This window comes from Pyxicephalus adspersus, chromosome Z (assembly GCF_032062135.1).
Source record: "Pyxicephalus adspersus chromosome Z, UCB_Pads_2.0, whole genome shotgun sequence".
NCBI classification, from domain to species: Eukaryota; Metazoa; Chordata; class Amphibia; order Anura; family Pyxicephalidae; genus Pyxicephalus; species Pyxicephalus adspersus.
In genome coordinates this window covers 51,495,299-51,515,478 of record NC_092871.1, presented here as the reverse complement: position 1 = coordinate 51,515,478, position 20,180 = coordinate 51,495,299, and the positions used below count along the sequence as shown (strand labels likewise).

Genomic DNA, 20,180 nt, shown 5'->3' with positions numbered 1-20,180 from the left:
GGTTCTGTTTATGTTTGGTATGTTGTTCTCTTGTAAATATTCTAAATAGCCCCTACAGCACAAATAAACTGCTGGCTTTATAAAACTTGGTCTCCAGACCTGCATTGCACTGCCGGCTTCAAAGGGCCGGAAACATCTTCAACAAAAGTGTCACCAAATTTTGGGTTTCCTAAGCTGCAATGTATTTTTGGATTTAGATACACTCAAATGTCAGTGACAACTGGCTCCTATTTGCTTGCTATCAGGTAGGTGTCTATGGTGTGCAAGTAAATGGAGCCAATGCAATTATTTCCTATTTCCTTTTCTAGTTTTACATTATTTGAGTGGCTAGTTTTGTGTGAGCAGAAAATAGCAGCCAGTGCCAGATCTGCATTGTCAAATGGAAATAACAAGGCCTGAAGAGCTGAACAACATGAGACTGCTGCATGAGCAAGATTGGCAGTTTGTCCAACCATCATCATTTATTTTTTTTTTTACCTGAGCATGTGTAAGTCTGGATCACAATTTAAATAGTGCAGTAGTTGGATAGAATTAGGAGTGTATACTACTCATAAATTTTCAAACATTTCCAAGTGTTCCAAATTCTCAGATATGAGGTAGTTCAAAAATAAAACATGACTAAAGATTATGGGCATGGAATTTTTTTTCATGTAGCACTGATATCATATGCTAATGCGAAGTGCTAGTGCTAATAAAGGGCCGGTAGGAGGTGGGAAAAAAAACAAGAGTAGATGAAGATGCTATTAGTTCTACTAATAAAAATAAGCATTATTTTTTAAATCAAGACATGGCATATTTTTGAGTAAACCCAGCCTAAAGTGGAACTATGTAATTTTTTTTTCTGTACAGAGTGGGATAGGGTTAATTTGCTCCCCTGTAGTTGTGACACTTGTTGTTGGGACAGGCAGGCCTGGGATGCCCAGCTGGCATCTGCCTCCCCAGCATGTGAATGCTGGTGACGTGAGACCAGGGGAAGCAGATGCCAGTCGGGCATCTGCATGCGGCTGGGGGGTGGGACTGTGCGGCTGGGAGGCGGGAAATTTAAAATACTAAGAACTAAATCAAACGCTTTTACATTTAAAAATACTTAATATTTATACTGCCAGGGAGGTTAAAGCTGAACAATATGTTTAATTTGTTATTATGCAATACTTGTGCCTGTGACTATATTGAAAGTGATCTACCTAGCCACAGAACAGAGACATCATGACTGGTCTTCTACTCTTTCATATATGCCTCAGTCTGCAGTTTCTGCAGGCCTCTCTATGGTTAAGTTCCTTCTGTCAACAAATGTGTGTCTTCCTTTAATAGCTACTAATGTGGTGATTTTTACAAGGAAAGGCAATCACAAAAGAATGAATTGAGTGCAGGGTCTGTAAAGATGCAACTTGTTTTTATAGAAGACTAGACACAATGTCTGGGTGGACATAATGTTTAATAACAAGCATGATATACCATCCCTTCCCATGGGCACATCTTGTCCCTACATGTTATACTAATATAGTAAATAAAAAAGAAAAAAATGTACAAATTAATTAGGCTACAGGACAATTACTTTAAAAAGAACATTTCCATTTTCAGGCCATAAAATATTAAGTTTGTGCCAAAACATATGTCCACAAACACACAATAATTAACAATGTATACAAAGTTTATGTTTTATCCCTTTTAAATATAGAAAAGTTAGAGACGGCCACAGCGCTTAGCAACTCAGTGCACTTAAGTTATAAAACTGTTCTTCGCTATGTCCTTGTCACGCTATTGTAAGTAACACTGTAAATGTATGTTGTTTTTTTTGTCCAACCACAAAAGACTGCAAACCCAACATGGGTCATTATAGAATTATCTGGCACTCAAAGTAGTTCAAGTTTAAGAATTTACTGTTTATAAAATCAGTAGGTAAAAAGTAGTACGATGGGATGTCATTTAATGTTCTGTGTCTTTTGACAACCTCAATGTTCATCATCAACGGTCAACCTAATACATCTAAGTGAGAGTTAGGTATTTTTATTTGTTCTCATATATGCAAATTCTGTTCTGATGCCACAAAAGTATGTCATTTTCCTTCAAAACTCAAGAAACTTTAAGTAAAAAAGTGCTTCCAGTCTTTCTCTACTCAAACGTGACAATGCTGTAGTATTCTTTTTTCTGCTAGTGTATAATGTTTTCCCAGGTTTTTGGCACTTTAAACTGAAACAGTTTGTGATGATCACTCAAAAGACATGAGATTAGCAGGTGCCTGGAAAACAAATCAGGAAAAACATAGTTAGCATTTTTACAGATCAGTTTACAATTTATATAAAAACATTATTTTTAAGTCCAGCTGTGCCCAAATTGTTGTTTGAATAGAGATATTCAAACTGTCTAGAGAGATTCAAATTGTCTGGATAGATTTTTTAAAGCTCAAGAGTTCAAAATAGTTCTTGTCCAACTTTTACAAAAAAGAAATTGGTATAAAATGTCAAAATTATTATCAACAATAGAACAAATGCTTGGAAATGGAAAATGTTGCATTCATTCAAGTTCAGTCTGTGTTGGAATTCTGTGTCAGAGTATATATATATTTATTTTGGGTTGAAAATCCCCCATAAAAAGGTCCTGGCCTCTGGAGTGGCGGGCTGCTGTTTTTTTTATCCAACTTGTTTTTGTTAAGAGTTGTTGACAATTGTTTTATTGGTGGAACTCCGTTAAGAAACAAGAAGGAAAGCTTTTACTGTGATAACCTGGGAGTGGTTCAGATGGTCAACAAATTTTCGGCATCCTTGAAGCCAGCAGTATAGGTATAAAAAGTTATTTGGTCTTGCTGTGTTTGCACTTGAATATTTTTTTGAATTGTGGAGCATTTTTCCAGGTGTTGATAATTCCATTGCTAATGCTTTGTCTTGCATCCAGTGGGACAAATTTCATGGGCTGGCATCAGAGGTCCCAACAAGCTACGCTTCCAAAAAAAAAAAAAAAAAATAGGTGAAGGAATTAATGACTGGGGGGCCAGGGAGCCTATTAAGTAGTGAAAGTGCTAGAGGATTAAGGGTGAAAAGAGTTAGACAGTTAAGGGGCGGAGATTTGGTGACGTAGTTGGAGGTGATAAAGGGGGCAGGGGTGAAGGGGTAGGCCAAACACCGAACAGGGAGAGGAAAAGGTTGTCCTGCCCAGCTTTGTTTATTTTCTTCTGGGTTAAAAGGGGTTTTGACGCCTGGGTTTCTTGGAAGGCAGTGATCTTACGTTAACAGACCTGAGAGGGACCGCGTATGGGTGATATGGGTGATACTGATACCTGAGCCAAGATGTGGCAGTTAGGGGCCAAAAATATCTCAGAAGACTCAGGTAGCCTGAGGTTCTTTAAGTTTGGGTGTGAGGGCCTCTAGGGAACTTCTTTTTAGTGCAAAATAAACAGCAATGGCTTCTTTAGCCAATTCTAACAATCTGGAACAGTCTGTATCCATAATTATGAAAGGCTCCTGTTATTGGTTGTGGCACTAGGATTGTTAAATTACTCCCTGGCATCAGGAACAGGTGGCTGAAAGGTCACCAATTTAGGACGGTTTTTTTTTTTTTTATTAATGTTAATCGCATAGTTAATTTGGGAACCGCTATTGCACCTATCGAAACAACTCAAGCTCAAGGGTGCACAAAACATTACCAGCATGGAATGCTTAGATGATTAGGGGCAAGCATCCAGTTTCTTGCCCAATAAGTCACAAGGTTTAGAGTTAAGTAATTGTGCATTTTGATCATTAAACTCCCCACTTCCATGCTGCCAAAGTGGCTGGAAATAGTTGTCCTTCGAGACTCCAAGAGACATTAGTTGCCCCCACTTGAACTTGAGCTGCTAGTGCTGCTGCTAAAACTGGGAGCACAGGCTGGGGAAAACAGAATTGAAAAATGATGCAGTAGGGAACAGAAATATGCATCTCTTGCTGATGAGATGAGGCTATGTTATACACTTTTAAGAAAAGGCTATCCTGTGTGGCAGCAATATGTGCTTAATAACATTACATTTTTGCCTCTTTCACAAAGCTTCAAAAATTACTTGTTTGTTGCAACAGCGAGCGTCTAAGTGTTTATCTAGATGAAAATAAGGAGGGAATGAAAGCCAGGGGTTTTGGCAAACAAAAATGTATTGAGTGAATTATATTGATTATCATATAAAACACATGAAATTATTTAGCTTGCACATGAGCAAAGTAAAACAAGGTAGGTAGGTCACTCCCAAGTATATAAAAGTGGCATGTAAGACCTAAAAGCTAAACAGTTATCCTTGATTGCTTAAAAAAATTTGAAAAAACAATAACCTTTCATATCTCGACTCGTTTTGCCTCTTGGCTTCCTCAGGAGATCTGTGTGGAGCATTATACGTACATAGGAACAACATATAGGCATTATGAATTGGTATAGGTCCTAAACAGGAAAGCAGATAAATATATGAAAAATGCATACATGGATAACTCGTATAAAAACATTTTGGTGTTGCTATTTCGTGTACAAACAATTCAATATAGGTTTGAAAGATTAAAAAAAAAATACTTGAACTTGAAATGTTTTAACATTAATATTGTGTACAGAACCTTGTTGTTAAAATAAAGATATGTCAATATTTGTTAAACATAAGGAGTGTGTATTGATTGATTAGAAAATGTGTCATATAGTTAGTGAGGTTGCTAAGCATCAATTATTATGTGTGACATGATAGTAGTTGGAATATACTATTAGTAGTTAACAAAAAAAGGTTATACCCAGAATCTGAACATCCATGAATGTTAGAATATTATGTAATAAATAAAGAATTGTTTTACTTACATGTGGTTGATTGTAAAGAACTTTCAAGCAGGGATTTCAATGTGGTGTCAGTATAATTGTAAAAAAAGTTCACAGAGGGATCACTAAAAAATGAACAGGGTATATAAAAGTGACTAATTCCTTAACAATGATTAAAGTTTTTAGAAAATTACATAGTGACACATTAAGGAAGGAGTATTCAGGGGTAATATAACCAAATTTACAATGTTAATAATATAAGAGGGATGTTAAGGTAAACATGACAGATGTCTAATAATGGTATAATACTAAATTATAAGTGGGGCTTGTACACGGGAAAGAAAGAGAAAATCAGTCCCTTTGTTGGCTATAAAAAAGAGTAACAATTTTTTTTACCAAGCCGTTCATTTTTTAGTAATCCCTTTGTGAACTTTTTCACATATATACTTACACCACCTTGAAATCCCTGCTTGAAAGTTCATTACAATCAACCACAAGTAAGTAAAACTATTCTTTAGTTAATATATTCTCTATAAGTCAATATTCTAACATTCATAGATGATCAGATTCTGGATATAAACTTTTTTTGTGAACTACTAAAAGTATATTTCAACTACTACCATGTCACACATGATATATGATGCTTGGTAACCTTAATAAATATATGACACTTATTCTATCAATGACATACACACTCCTTATGTTTAACAAATATTGACATATCTTTATTTTAACAACAAGGTTCTGCACACAATATTATTGTTACAACATTTCAAGTTCAAGTATACATTTTTTTTTTTTAATTTTCAAAACCTATACTGAATTGTTTGTACATAAAATAGCAATCGCAATATGTTTTTTTTTATGTGTCACCTGTGTATTATTTATCATGTATTTATCTGCTTACCTGTTTAAGACCTATACAAATTCATAATACCTATTCGTATATATATATTCGTATATATATACATTGGTATAACACTCCTCGCAGATCCCCTGAGGGGGCTGACAGACGAAACATGTCAGCATACAAGACAATATTTTTTCATATTTTTTAAGCAATCAGGGATAACTTTGTCTAGCGTTTGGGTCTTATATTCCACTTTTATATACTTGGGAGTGAACTACCTACCTTGTTTACTTTGCTTATGTGCATGCTATATATTTTCATGTGTTTTATATGATGTTTAATATAATTTTCTCAATACACCTTTGTTTGCCAAAAAAAAACGGCTTTCATTTACTCATTTCCACATTTCATTTCACATTTCCATCTGATCATATTTTTGGGCTATTACCCTAAGAGTTTGACTATCCAGTAGTCCTCTTCCTGTTTGATATCAACAATATGTTGATATAAGCGAAAACAAACCAACATACAACTTTGCATTTAGTCGACTCTTTATCTGTCCCTTCTTCCTCCTCTTCCCCACACACTTTGCATAAACCCATAGATGTCTGCTAGACTTGTGTTGATGACCTGCATCACTTTCAAGCAGCATACGTGACAATTCATCTTCCTCCTCTTTTATTATTATTATGAATATTAATAAACTGGATTTATATAGCGCCAACATATTACGCAGCGCTGTACATTAAATAGGGATTGCAAATGACAGACTAATACAGGCAGTGATACAGGAGGAGAGAACACTGCCTCGAAGAGCTTACAATCTAGTAGGTGGGGGAATTTCACACACAATAGGATGGGAGATATGTAGTGGTGGGAAGTAGTGGTGGTTTCAAAAGACAGAAGAAGACGGGTAGGCAAATTTGAAAAAATGGGTTTTGAGCACTCTTTTAAATGAGCAGAAAGTAGAGCAAGGCAAATAGGACAAGGAAGACCATTCCAGAGAGTTGGGGCAGCTCTAGAGAAGTCTTGTATTTGTGCTGTGATGAGGTTATGAGTGAGGAAGTCATTAGTAGGTCATTGGAGGAGCGGAGAGAGCGGCAGGGGGAGTATTTTTTTACCCAGTCAGAAATGTAAGTGTGACAATAACTGTGGAGGGATTTGAAGGCAAAGCACAGGAGCCTAAATTTGATTCTAAGGTGAAATGGAAGCCAATGGAGAGAACTACAAAGAGATGGAGCGGAAGAGGAGCGGAGGGAAGGATGGATGAGTCTGGCTGCAGCATTCATGATAGATTGTAGAGGAGAGAGTCGGGTTAGTGGAATACCAGAGAGGAGGAGGTTACAGTAGTCTAGATGAGAGAAGATAAGAGCATGTACAAGGAGTTTGGTGGTCTCAGGGGACAGGTAGGGGCAGATTTTGGAGATGTTGCGTAGGTGAAAGTGACAGGACTTGGAAATGTTCTGAATATGGGGGGTAAATGAGAGGGCCGAGTCAAAGGTGACACCAAAGACAACGTGCTTGAGGGGAGGGCTGAATAACAGTATTGTTAAGAGTTAGATATATGTTGGGGAGATTTGGAATTTGAGGGGGGAATGATGAGGAGTTCTGTTTTATCCAGGTTGAGTTTCAGGAATCGGTCAGACATCCATGATGAGATGGCTGACAGGCAGCATGAGACCTTATCCAGGACTGAGGGAGACAGGTCACGGGTGGACAGATAAATTTGAGTGTCATCAGCATACAGATGGTACTGTAAGCCAAAGGAGGATATGAGACTACCGAGAGAGGAGGTGTACAGAGAAAAGAGAACCGGTCCAAGGACTGACCCTTGGGGAACACCAACAGGGAGGAGAGTGGGTGAGGAGGAGTTACCATTGAAAGAAACTTGAAAGGAGCGGTCAGACAGATAGGAAGCAAACCAAGAGAGAGCAGTGTCACTGATACCAATGGAGCGCATGATTTGTATTAGAAGGGGGTGATCAACAGTGTCAAAAGCAGAGGAAAGATCAAGGCGAAGGAGCAGGGAAAAGTTGCCTTGAGACTTAGCTCTGATGAGGTCATTGGCCACTTTAGTAAGGGCTGTTTCAGTGGAGTGGGCAGCTCTAAAACCAGACTGGAGGGGGTCAAGGAGAGAGTTGGTGCTCAGGTAATGGGTGAGTCTTTTGTAGACAAGGCGTTCAAGAAGTTTAGAGACATATGGGATAAGGGAGATAGGACGGTAGTTGGAGGGTAGGGAGGGGTCCAGTGAGGGTTTCCATCGTTCCTCATCCATTGTTGGGATCCTCCTTCTGGCAGATAATGCGGCACCTGGTGTTCACCAGAGCAAGCTACAGGGGGTGCAGGGCTGGTAATCCTGATGACTACCAGTACTCTTTGCTGATAAATTCTGCCAGGTCACGGCCCCTGGGGTCCCCCTCATAGGATGGGTCAGCGCATGTAGGCTTCAGTCAGGGGATTGCCAGAGATTCAGGCATTTCCACAAAATGCTTCACAGGCAGCACTGCATCAACAATCAGAGGTCAGGGCAGGCAGTCAGTAACTGGGCAAGAGGTCAGGGCAGGGGGCAAGGAAGGCATCATCAGTATTCAAGCAAGAGCTCAAGTAACCAGTAAGTAGGTACAGAATAGGTGTGTGCCAAGGAAAGTCCCAAACACTAAGGAGCTGGTGCAAAGTCACAGCGACATCCACCATAACTGCTAAAGCTAAAAAAGCCTTTGCCCCTTTAAGGAGCTCCTCCTACCTGTGCTTGTCAGTGTGCGCATTACTGCCCACAGACATGTGAGACCAGAAAGTGAAGCTGCGTACTCTGTCAGGCAGTGAGGAAAGAGAGCAAGTGCTGAGTCTGAAAGTTCGACAGGGCAGACAAGCGCAGGATGCTGCAGGACAGTTTGGGAGAGTGCTGCAGGAACCAACAGGTAGTGTAATATTCATGCAGGCCAATTCTCTCTATTTCCTGGTGCCTCATAAATGTCCAAATCCCCACTTGGCTTGGACGCATGAGTCTGTGCCGATCAAAACATTCATCCAATGGGCCACAAAGGAAATGTACTGCCCTTACCCATAGTCACCCTCTACAGGTATCCACCCTTGCATTGGCTTAACTACACACTGAAAATTTAATTTCCATGTTTGTAGAATACAGGGACAGGATGGTTAGAAAAATAATGACTGCTTGGCATCTTCCAACAGGGCTGAGGACACTTCATAATTTCCAAAAGGGAGATGGGTTGCACCATTTTGTTTGGCAGGGACTGTACCATCATTAGCTTGGTCAGGACAGAGTTCAGTTGGCATGCCAGAGAATGGTTAGGAGTGTACTTTTGTTTCTTGGCAATTTTCCGCAGCAGTAACAAGAGTACCTTCAACAACATTTGATTTTTAAACTTTTTAGAGGTGGATAGAGAATGAGAAGGACAATAAATCAGAATGATGCTTTTTCATGTGTTGGATAAGGGGAGGTGGTAAATATTGTGGGACTGGTTGCCAACAGCTTACCCTGTATTTACATATGTTGGAATCTGCAAAGCATGTAATATTTAGACTTGCATATTATTGTTTGTACAAACGAATGTGCCCTTCTGGAATTGTGTTGGTTTATTTATTTTGATTTTTCTATTTTGATTGAGGCAGTGAGTTTGATGGTCGCAAGTGACTCACTGGAATTGTAATTTAGTCAATTAAATGAAATAACCTGCCTGTGATCATTGTTGGAAGAAAATATATCTGCCCTGCAATGATTTGCCAATTTTAAAGTGTGTTAGTATAAAATCTGTGAATGAATTATGAAGTGAGGTTTTAAGACTTAACCCTAACTGTATGTAACTATAATTATTTCACGTTTTGTAATACTTTTTTCCTGAATTTACAAAAACAGATTATCTCTTAACCATTTGTTCCCATTTCTTGGTCATTAAAAATTTGAGCTTACTTGGACTGGCAGCAAATGTTGTATTGCACTCAGTTTATATTTAATCAAAATCAACCAATTAAAATCGTTATCTAGGTTCTGAATTATATATATGAAAGTGGAGACTTTTTGTCATGCTCATCCTTCTTTTACTTGTTAGAAGCATGCCTTGACAAGAGCATCAGGTTAGCCACTCTCCAATTAACAGAGCAAAAACTAATTTTTAAAGAAATGTTAGCGTAGCCACATTTCAATCCTAACAGGCTACCTTTTAAAAATGTTAAACCCAAGTAGGCAGTTGTGATCATGGAAAGGATAGAGATAGTAAATTTTGTCCCTCTTACCATCTGCTGCGTCTCACTCATTGGCGGCCTTCCACTCTTAGATGCGTCATCCAAGTGTTTGTGCCACAAAATTGCATGGAATCGAGAACTTGTTTGAAACTTGTAAACATTACCTAAGTAACAAAAAGACACATACTATGTTAAGTACACCTAGAAGCAGAGACTTGCATAACTCCATCAAAAGAAAACTCAGAAAATGCTTTCTATGTGTTACTCTGCCCATTCCCCCTTTCTTGGCTTGCAGAACCATTCTAATCCTCCCAGTCAATAAATCAGTTGTACCTTCTACTTTCTGTGATGAAGTATTACTGTTCTCTGTTCTCTCACCTGGTGTCTCTGCTAGAAATACCCACATTTTTAGGACTGTTCCTTACATATGGTACCAACAGGGTTGTCCATATGGTAATGTAAACATATAAAACTCCAATGGGAATGGTTTGCCTTTTTTAGCTGTAGGGACTCCTTGACAGAAATAACCTGGTTATTTCTATCTTTTGGTTTTAAAAATGTTCATATACTGTGCAACAGTTTGGCACATATACCGGTTTTGTAAGTGTTATTTAACATATAATGTCCCTCAGCAAATAAGCCGTTATTACTAAAAAATAAACATATTTTATAAAGTTGATGAATACATCAGAGATGAGATCAGATTCAAGACTCTTGAATTTACCTTTATCTGGGTTGTTAAGTTGAAATATATTTGGATGTTCCGGGTCATCAGGTAATACCACCATCCAGCCCAGGATTGACATCTTCTTATTGGGAGTAGACTTGTACTGAAACAAGACGGTAATTTATGACAAACTCCATTTATGCAAAGTACAGTGGACCCTTGAGATACGACCGGTCTGATATTCGAACAACTTGGGTTACAACCAAAATTTTAGTTTTAACTTACAACCAAAGTCTTGAGTTACGACTGAAGGATTGAAGAGGCCAACAAGTAAACAAAGACCCGACATGCCATGCGTGCATAAGCGTCAGTCTGAGCCCAGATACAAGTGTTTGTGCAGTGTCAGTAATTTAGTGATTTAGTGTCGGTGCAGTGCTTTATATAATTAGGTAAATAATTTTGCTAATTGCTATCAAAATGGCCCAAAAAAGCAAGAGAAGCTAAGGAAGGAAGGTAAAGAAAGAAGAAAAAAAGCAATCACAATTGAGAAGAAGAAGAAATTTGTGCAGAAATATGAGATTGGTGTTCATGGGACCAATCTCACAAGTATGTACAGCATGTCAAAATCCACCATCTCGACAATCTTAAAAAGAAAACATTTGTATAAAAAAACTAGTGTTGCTAAAAGTGCTACTCAAATTAGTAGGTCTCGATCAAACATGTTAGACGAGGTAGAAAGGTTATTATTAGTGTGGATAAACGAAAGGCAGATGGCAGGTGAAAGATCTGAGCATAATGTGTGAAATAAAGGGCTATAAATGTAGATCTCATGAAGAATAAGCCATCAACAAGTGATAGCGGTGAAACATTTTGTGCCAATAAGCGAGAACTGGAGCTCATAGCGTAGCTTTTCATCTTGAAGCAGCTGATGCTGATAAAAGGGCTGCCAAAATTACATACACCACTTCTAAATGATGACACAGAAAAATGGCTTTTGTTCTGATCAAGTTTTCAACCGTGATGAAACTGTGCTTTTCTGAAAGAAAATGTCCAGGAGAACATACATTACCCAGGAAAAAAGAAAATGCCAAGCCTATGAAGGATAGACTAACGTTAGTGTTATGTGCCAATGCAAGTGGTGACCTCAAGATAAAGCCTCTTTAGGTTTATCACTTTGAGATCTGTAGAGTGTTCATAAAACATAATGTATTGAAGAATAGGCTACAGGTCAAGTGGAGATCTAATGCAAAAGCTTGGGTAACTAGTACTTTTATTGAGTGGATCAGGGAAGTTTTTAGTCCCACTGTTAGGAAATATCTAGAGGACAAAGGCTTACCACTTAAGGCTCTCCTCATTATTGACAATGCTCCTGCTCACCCGCGAGACATGGAAGAAGAGTTGGCTGAAGAATTCCCAAGGCTTACAGCAGAGTTCCTCCCAACTAATACAACTCCTCTACTGCAGCCTATGGACTAGCAGGTTATAGCTAACTTCAAGTGGTAAAGTATATTTTACAGCCTTATCTCTAGGAGTATTCCCATAAATTGCCAAAACCCCACTCACACAAGCCATGTGAGTCAACACAAATAAAGTAAGAGCAGAAAGATTAAAAAAAAAATAAAAAAGGGCCATTTAATAATACATATTAAATGGCCTAAAATTATAGATGACAGAGACTTTGAAAGCTTTGTAGTGGAGCTTGCAACTGAGCCTGTGGTTGATGACATTGTCACTATAGCTGAACCCATAGGCTTGCAGGTAGACAGTGGTGATGTTGAGAAACTGTTGGAGGAATTGTCTACTGAGGAACTTCAGCAACTTCTGGGTGAGCAACAGAGAACGGTAGCTGAGGTGTTTTCTGAAAAGGACTGGAAGGATCAACAATCAGTGCAGCCAATTTCTTCTTCTGAAATAAAGGAAATCTTAAAAAAATGTAAAGAGCTACAAACATTTGTGGAGAAGACCCACCCAGACAGAGAAAAAGCCAATCATTGCAATTCAATTGCTTAATGACAATGTCATATCATACTACAGAACAGTGTTTGCAGAAAAGACAGAAACACCCAACCTTAGACCAGTTTTAGTTCCCAAAAAGGGTGAGCCAGAAACAGGTTCTTACTGGCCTACAGACTCTCCCAAGGAGAGAAAGAGAGAGTCAGATTCCTGATGTTCTGGAATAGATGGGGGCTCTCCTCTCCTATCCAAATAATAACCACCTTCCATTTCATCCTCCCTTCCTGCAAGTCAAATATATCAACTTGAATGGTGAATACAGTATGAAATTGTTGTTTCTGGTAGGCTAGGCACATTTTATTTAATTTTTTTATTTAACTTTTTGGTGAGTACACTAGGAGAATGACTGGTGTTTCTAACAAATTACACACATTATAGAACCATTTTTTAATTATGAAAAGGTTAGGTAGGGGGTGCTTTGGGAGGTTCAGTATGCATTACAAGTATTTTCATTATTTCTTATAGGAAAAATAGTCTTGACTTGCAACCAACTCGAGTTACATCCAGCCCTTGCAAACGAATTGTGTTTGTAAGTCAAGGGTCCACTGTAAATGCATTATCATCAGGTCATGTCAGAATGATTTTGGGTAAATATATTTTGCTGCTTTTTTTGCAGATTTCACACACTTTTGCTAAAATCTTTCAAAATATAGTATATGCAATCACATACTGTAACAGGTTTAATAGGAGGCATTGAACCCTAGCTTATTTCAAGACATACAGTACTCTTGGTGCTTGTTTCAGCAAAAAAAAAAAAAAAAATACCAGTTAAGCAAACATAACGAAAAAAGAGTAGATGCCTTGTATGATGGGTTTCAAAATGATGTTTTGTAAAAAAAAAAAGTGTACTGGGGTGGACAGCCTAAGATTTAAAGAGAGGATACTGTTAACCAACAATACTCACATTTTTTCTTTCATTCCCGCGTAAAGACTTGGCCCCAAAATACAGAAGTGTAGATCCTGTAAGGGTCACCCAGTAACGTGTCCAAGATGACAGCTGTGTACAAAGAAGGTTTAGCTTCAGTATTTGCAGACAAGTGTATCATCAAATGCACAGATAATATTAAACTTGAGAATTGACTATTATTGGGCCAAGTCAAGACTCAGGACAGGATCAGGCAATTCTCATGAGGCTCCTGCTGGCAGGCACTGCCAGTATCGCTGCACTAGTACTTAAAGTACGAGAGATTACACACATTACTGCAGGCAGTAGCAGGTTGTATTAAACCATCCAAGGCTGCCCTGCATCAATTTCTATGGTCTACAGTGGTTTAGGGCATGAGGAAGCAGCTCTGCAAACCCACTGTCAGTGTAAACTTAGCCTTAACCTATTTAAAAAGGGATGAACAGAAGATACAAGTTCCAGCTAACTGGGAAAAGTGTGTAAAAAAATCAACTTTAACTTCAAATATCAAATTTATTGTGCTATCTACAGATTGTCAGGGAGCCATGATATGAGAAAGGAAGCAATAAATAGCTTACACCAACCTCTATGTACAAATATTGTTAGATGGGATAGCAAGAGGAGTTGGTCTCTAAACTGTGGATTACATGACCTCTTGTGGTTATTTTGTAGCAATATTTGTTAATAAAGGATTAGGTTTTTTTTTTTTTTAATGAAACTTGGTTGTCCTCTTGTGGTAATGATTCAGTAATGCATTTCATTTGTAATATGTGAGTATGAGCTGTATTCTTACTGTTGGCTTCTTCCCTTCTTTGAGTAATGTTTTTCTTCTAAGTGGTCCTTCTATAGTGATGCCTCCAGATGAACTTCCGAGAATGCAACTGAATGCACCTGAAGGGCTATAAGACAGTGGAGAAAAGTTAACTGATGTCCAGTTTTGTTACCCTGCAATTTTTTTTTAAGTGGTCAAATGCTATTGTAAACCATCAACAGATTACTCATCTATGTTCTATATTCTGCATACCTAAACAAAAAATGTTTACAGTTTTTAGAAAACCCACAATCAACCTGATAACTGCACAAAATGCATATTCAATATTTGTACTCACCGACTCTCAGCCACTCCAGTCTGTATCCAAGCACTGGATCGTTCAGAACGTGAAGAGCTGAAAGATAAAATAATTACACAATGACACAAGTGTGTGCTATACAGGCTGCACCTAATCTCCCAAAACAACTCACAGAAACTGAATTAATATGTAGAAAATGTTAGTAGGTTTTATTCACTTCACAGTGATGAGTTTGTAAATTATGTATATATTAAAAAAACAATGTTTATTTATTTTTGTGACCAATAGGGGTTGTTTTTAAATATTAATATAATACAATTGTATAGTTAATTATAGCTAATACGTGAAGTTCCTCAACTGATTTCCTCCTCTTTCAGTTTCTTCCTCTTTCTGTTTCTATCTACTGGATGTGTTAATTTCAACTTCAGAGCAAAAACAGTGATGCAAAAAAGACTGCAGTGAAAGTGGAGGAAGACACTAACATAACCACTGGTGAATATTTAGATTGGATCTAAAAAAATAAAAATTAAGAATCATTCCAACATATTCTTCAATCAATAAATCCTTCACCAATTGTAAAGAGGTATCCAGACTTACTGTTTGGGAGTCACAACAAAATATAAAAGAAAATTCCCTACAGTTGTTACTAGAACAGGAATCCCTATCAAAACTGTTTCCTCTAATTTTCCTCTAAATCTAATTTTGACAACTGTAACATTTTCAATCTCCCATCAATTTCTGTCACCAGACAAAATACATGATGTAAATCTCTGCAGGGGCAAAAAGACAGCAACAACAACTTGACAGGTGATTCAATATTCCCCTATTGTATTTAAAACTCAAAAAAAACAAAAACATTGCATTAGGGGTTAACAAATTGTGTCTGATTTATTAAAGCTCTCCAAGGCGTGATCCAGCAAACCTGGAATAGATCTTGTCCAAAATTCAAAACATTTGCAAGCAAATAACAAATCCATTCCAGGTTCACTGGATCACCCATCTTCTCTGATGAAAGCATATCCTTTCCAACCTTGGAAGGCTTTAAAAAATTAGGCCTATTAGGTATTGCATTGGAGTGTAAAGAGTTAAATCCAATAAGTAACTTTTACTTTACTCACTAGCATATGGTACTTAAACAAATCACTTTGATTGTGATTAGTTTAAACTGTGTTGGTGAATGTCTACAAATAGGCTCATAATAACTAAAAATGCCTCTCACTGAGAGGTATTAAATAGGGAGGGAGATGAGGACAAAACTGTGCAAAGTGCAAAGAAAAAAAAAAATTGGGAGTATATACTTTAATTGTCTGGATTTGCAGTAACACATTCTACTACAACAGTGCACATGACAAAATAGCAAGGTAATGGCATAACATACTATTAGACTAATGGCTATTAACCAAAAAATATATCTGCACTTAAAATGTTTGGGATTTTAAAATGCCAATAAAATACTTTTTTGTAAACTTTTAATACCCAAATTGTGCAGATTTCTTGACAGTAAACTCTTATTCCAAACCATACATCGGGAACAAATAGAACAAAACATATGACATACTTATGAATTATGCAATATGAAGCATGTACTGGCTTCCTTTATCTTTGGGGGCAAAAAAACAGTTGGGGTCTCCCTGCAGCCCACATGAATTAAACTGCCAGTTAATGGTGTCAATAACCAAAAGATTTTGTAGTTTTTTGCAGCTGCTTTCCTACAAGGATGAAAATGGCATTACACTGTAGTGATTGATTAAGACTGTGGGCCCTCAGACAAACTACTGCAGGAAATGTTATTGCTGTGTGAAGAGCAGAGACGCAAACTACTAAAGAAAAATCTCACCAGTGTGAAAATAAAACAAGCCAGCAAATTTTTTGAAACTTTGCAAAACTTTACCATGTGTTTTCTGTAAAGTAAGAGGGCATGGTTAGTTTTAGAGTCAGAATGCTGGTCTAAATCGCATATTGTCTGTTAAACTTTTATGGTAATAGCTCCAAATATATGATATGATGCAAATCAGACTTATTATGTGGAACAATTTGCAGTCAGATACAACTAGACTTTTTTGAAATACACAAATGACCTTTGCCGTAAAACACAACACAAATAGACAGGACACAGACTCTCTAACAAAGTGAATACTGTAAAAAAAGGACAAGTAAATAAATAAAAAATATTAAACTCTACCCCAAGATTTACTAGAGTGGGCAAGCTTACTGCACTTTGGACTCTAGTGTCACCCTGCGTTTCTCCGAGAATGCAGTAAAAAAAACGACGTCACCAAGTATAGGATTAAGTAAAGGTCGGGTGAGCTCAGTCATTGGTCTGGCCTGATACCTTTGAGTAATATTCACTTTTGGTAACTCAGGAAGGTCTTATGATGAGGTTTCGATGGATTTTCCTAGCAAGCTATTGACATAAAACAAAAAGCAAGCCTTCATTTACTATTGGTATTTCAGACTTCGGGTTTATTTGTCAGGCACACACAAACACACCAAAGCTTTTTTTAAACCTAAACTAATTACACAGCCTGAAAAATAAGTGCTTTAAGTATATAGAGTATATAAGGTATTTAGATGCCCATGTGAATTGGTTGAACTGTTGGTAGGACCTGAGGAATGGTATGGTAAATTTCAACTGCATGCACTAATAGTTTTCAATGAAGAGCAATCAATAGAAACCTTAATGAGTTGTAAAACTGTCAAAAAAATGTTAGGGTATTCATACCAGTGCAGTGCATTAATACATGCTTTGTTCCTGATTAACTGGTGTTGTGTTAACTGAGCCCAATAATTTAAATATGCTGCCTAACACATCAAATCACAACACAAAAGGTGAATGTACTATTCATGGCAGTATTTGTTGTCATGAGATCTTGGGGTACTATTTGAAACGAATGGCACCACATTGTTCCAATACATAAAATGTAATTTCAATACAATAGTGTGAATGGGACCTTATTCTTTTTTTTCAGTTTGCAGCTTTCAATAAAATAATACCTGGATATCCTGGAAGAAACGTCCTTCTTCAGGGCACTTCCTGTTATGGAATTAAAAAAGTCCCCCATCTGTGCCCCTTTGTTTGCCCACTTTGTCTGATGTTCCCCAGGTGGTGACTGCAAACATAATAACGTGCAGCCCACACTGGTATGAGTACATGCAGACAGTAGGTGGCTAAAAAAGATCAGGTGAACAGCAGCACAGAAAGGCAAAACAAAAAAGGTATTTTTTTGTGAAAAAAAAGGTTTTATAGGCAAAACAACTGGCAAGGCCCTTTTATTTTAAAACTGAAACTTAACCCACAACAATATGCTAACTCCTAATCCTTAAACCTAACTCCACTTCAAGCTTTGACTCCTGTCTGTGACCTCATAGGGAAGATTTTCCCTGTGACACCAGCACAATTTTATTACTATTTCTCATTATATTTGGTTGTGTCCCTGTTGTAAAATTATATGGTAAAAATGGCTCACCAAAGCTGCAGACCACTGCTGCCTAATGGTGCCTAACAAATGTATAATTTGTGTTTAGGAAAATGTTTAAAAAAACAAAATATTTTAAACTTCAAAAAAATGTATAAACTAGAAAATATAGTTTGCCTAATTACTTATTGTGTTGTGAGGGAAATATTTAAACTGTGGAAAAGAGGTACTGAACACTTTGTCCAAAGTTGGTAATATAAAATTGTTCAGTCCTGAAGAACTGGATGTTTCAGAAAATTCAAAATGTGATTTAGGTCAGTCATGCAGATGGAAAGGATTAGGGATGCAACTGTATACTTGACCAAAATCTGGGCAAAGACCTCATTAGAAACAAGGGAGAACATATATTTCTGCCAGTCGTTAGTAATAGACACACTTCCCTGAGCACCTGTATTGATTTGAAGAACACATTTTTAATTACGTAGGTTTTACAGTGTTGCTGAAGGGTGATATTAAATGCCTGTGTCCCATGATTTAAATTTTCCTTCACTTACTGCCCTGGAGACATAACAGTGCAACCAAATCTCTCTAAAGTTAAGGAAAATATTTTCTTAGGTCTTCACATCCTGTTCTAGTGGTGAATGTAAAATGTTGTATTTCCCATCACTTTCTGTCTCAGTTATAACAGACATCAGGACAAATAAACAACTGTTCACAATGAGTGACAACAATGAAAACTTGACAGAGTCAATGATCCTTGAATTCCTGTACTGCACCTATATCTGTCATAGCCAGCACCAAAATCCCTAGAACCACATTCATGCCATTTGTCATTTGCTTGGGTCTAATGATTGGCTGCTAAACCTAAGCACTATCATGAGGCAGGATGTCACATTCTCCCCTATACCTAGATTTGGTTATGGTTATCTGCTATGAAAAGTCATAAGTAGTCAGGCAGTGCTGGCTAGATGAGTATTAGGGGGTTTGGGGACTTTATACTTGGCCCTGCATGAGTAAGGTCTTCTTAGGTAGGGGACCTGGCAGTTCTTTGGAGGTTACAATATAGTATAGTTTGCTGTTCCTAAATTGATAATCTAGGTCCTGAACTGTGCCTCTGACACCTAACTCTCTCATAGTTCAGTGTTGTATTAATAGTATTGTGGCACACAGACCTTTAATATGACATTTCCTAAAAATACACTATAACCTTTCTTAATGAATTAAAAAAAATACCAGTGTCTATCTTCACCACACTATGTTGTTCACTAAAGTACAGGTAAGCTTTAATTATTAACTTAATTATAAAAAGGAGAGAACCCACCACCTCTATGTACCTGTACACACAGCTGCGGCTTCTGGGTGAGTTTCGTACTGGGACCCTCCAGTTGGGACCCAGCGTGGCATACATACGACTCCTGTTTGCAAATTTAAATGTAAGTTGGACAAACCGTGCACGATGCATAAAAAAAAAAAAAAAAACATGCAAAAAAATCTAATTAACTGTAAATAAATAGACCCCATCTCCCAAGTTTAGGCAATTCACAGTCTTCCGGAAAACACTGTATTTGGGGATCATGCTGCACTGGTAATGAGTGAAGTTGTATTAGATCAGAACTTTAACTTCACACAGACCTCAGATGGTAATGAGCTGAGGGATGTAAATAAAGGAGCGTGCCCTTTCTGTACTTGTCTTTTTCCAGGACAACTTCTCATGAAGCATTAACATTCTACGCTGCGGGCCACCTATGGCCTGTGATACCAAACTTAACACACATATATTCCTTTAATTTAGTCCTCTACAGCTTTACTATAAGCTTTAAACATTGCTTAATATTTGGAATGACTAAAACCAGAACATTTTAAATGCTTTATAAATGCCAATAACTTCCCAATAAATAGGTATATAATTTTGTACACTCCACCATGGCTTTAACAGCTCCAGTGCATGATGACTGATACTGTATTAAAAATATTTATTTAATGTTTTCTTTGCACATTGGGGCAGATATTATTCCTACCTTCTAATGACTAATATAACCTAGGCAACCTAGACATAGAGCATATTTTTTACCTATACAAAGAAATAGGTGTATTTTACTGAAAAATACAAAGGTGTCCTGGCAACACTGACATGCAACCTCTTGAACTCACAAGAGTAATTTTTTTCCCTTCCTCATTTACTGAATATAGAAACAAAAAATCTAGTTGCTGAGACTTTGGGATACACTGTTTGTGCAACACTGAACCTCCACTTAAAAATGTAACTGGATTATTTAGTTTTTTCAAAGAACACAAAACTCAC

The 20,180-nt window shown here is 37.5% G+C and overlaps 1 protein-coding gene across 8 annotated transcripts in view; it reads right to left on the bottom strand.

Annotated features, from left to right (window-relative positions):
- Positions 1-1,416: 1,416 nt before the first annotated feature.
- Positions 1,417-20,180, bottom strand: part of RALGPS1 (Ral GEF with PH domain and SH3 binding motif 1) — a 380,912-nt gene continuing 362,148 nt past the window's right edge. For 6 of the 8 annotated variants that reach the window (XM_072431079.1, XM_072431083.1, XM_072431081.1 and 3 more), the window contains 7 exons: positions 19,213-19,293; positions 14,502-14,558; positions 14,186-14,291; positions 13,393-13,485; positions 10,533-10,638; positions 9,860-9,972; positions 1,417-2,239 (listed from right to left, as the gene is read on the bottom strand). In XM_072431079.1, the coding sequence (XP_072287180.1) occupies positions 2,210-2,239; positions 9,860-9,972; positions 10,533-10,638; positions 13,393-13,485; positions 14,186-14,291; positions 14,502-14,558; positions 19,213-19,293 (586 nt within the window). In that variant the 3' untranslated portion in view covers positions 1,417-2,209. The remainder of the gene's footprint in view (positions 2,240-9,859; positions 9,973-10,532; positions 10,639-13,392; positions 13,486-14,185; positions 14,292-14,501; positions 14,559-19,212; positions 19,294-20,180) is intronic. The other 2 variants (XM_072431084.1, XM_072431085.1) reach the window with 1 other exon arrangement.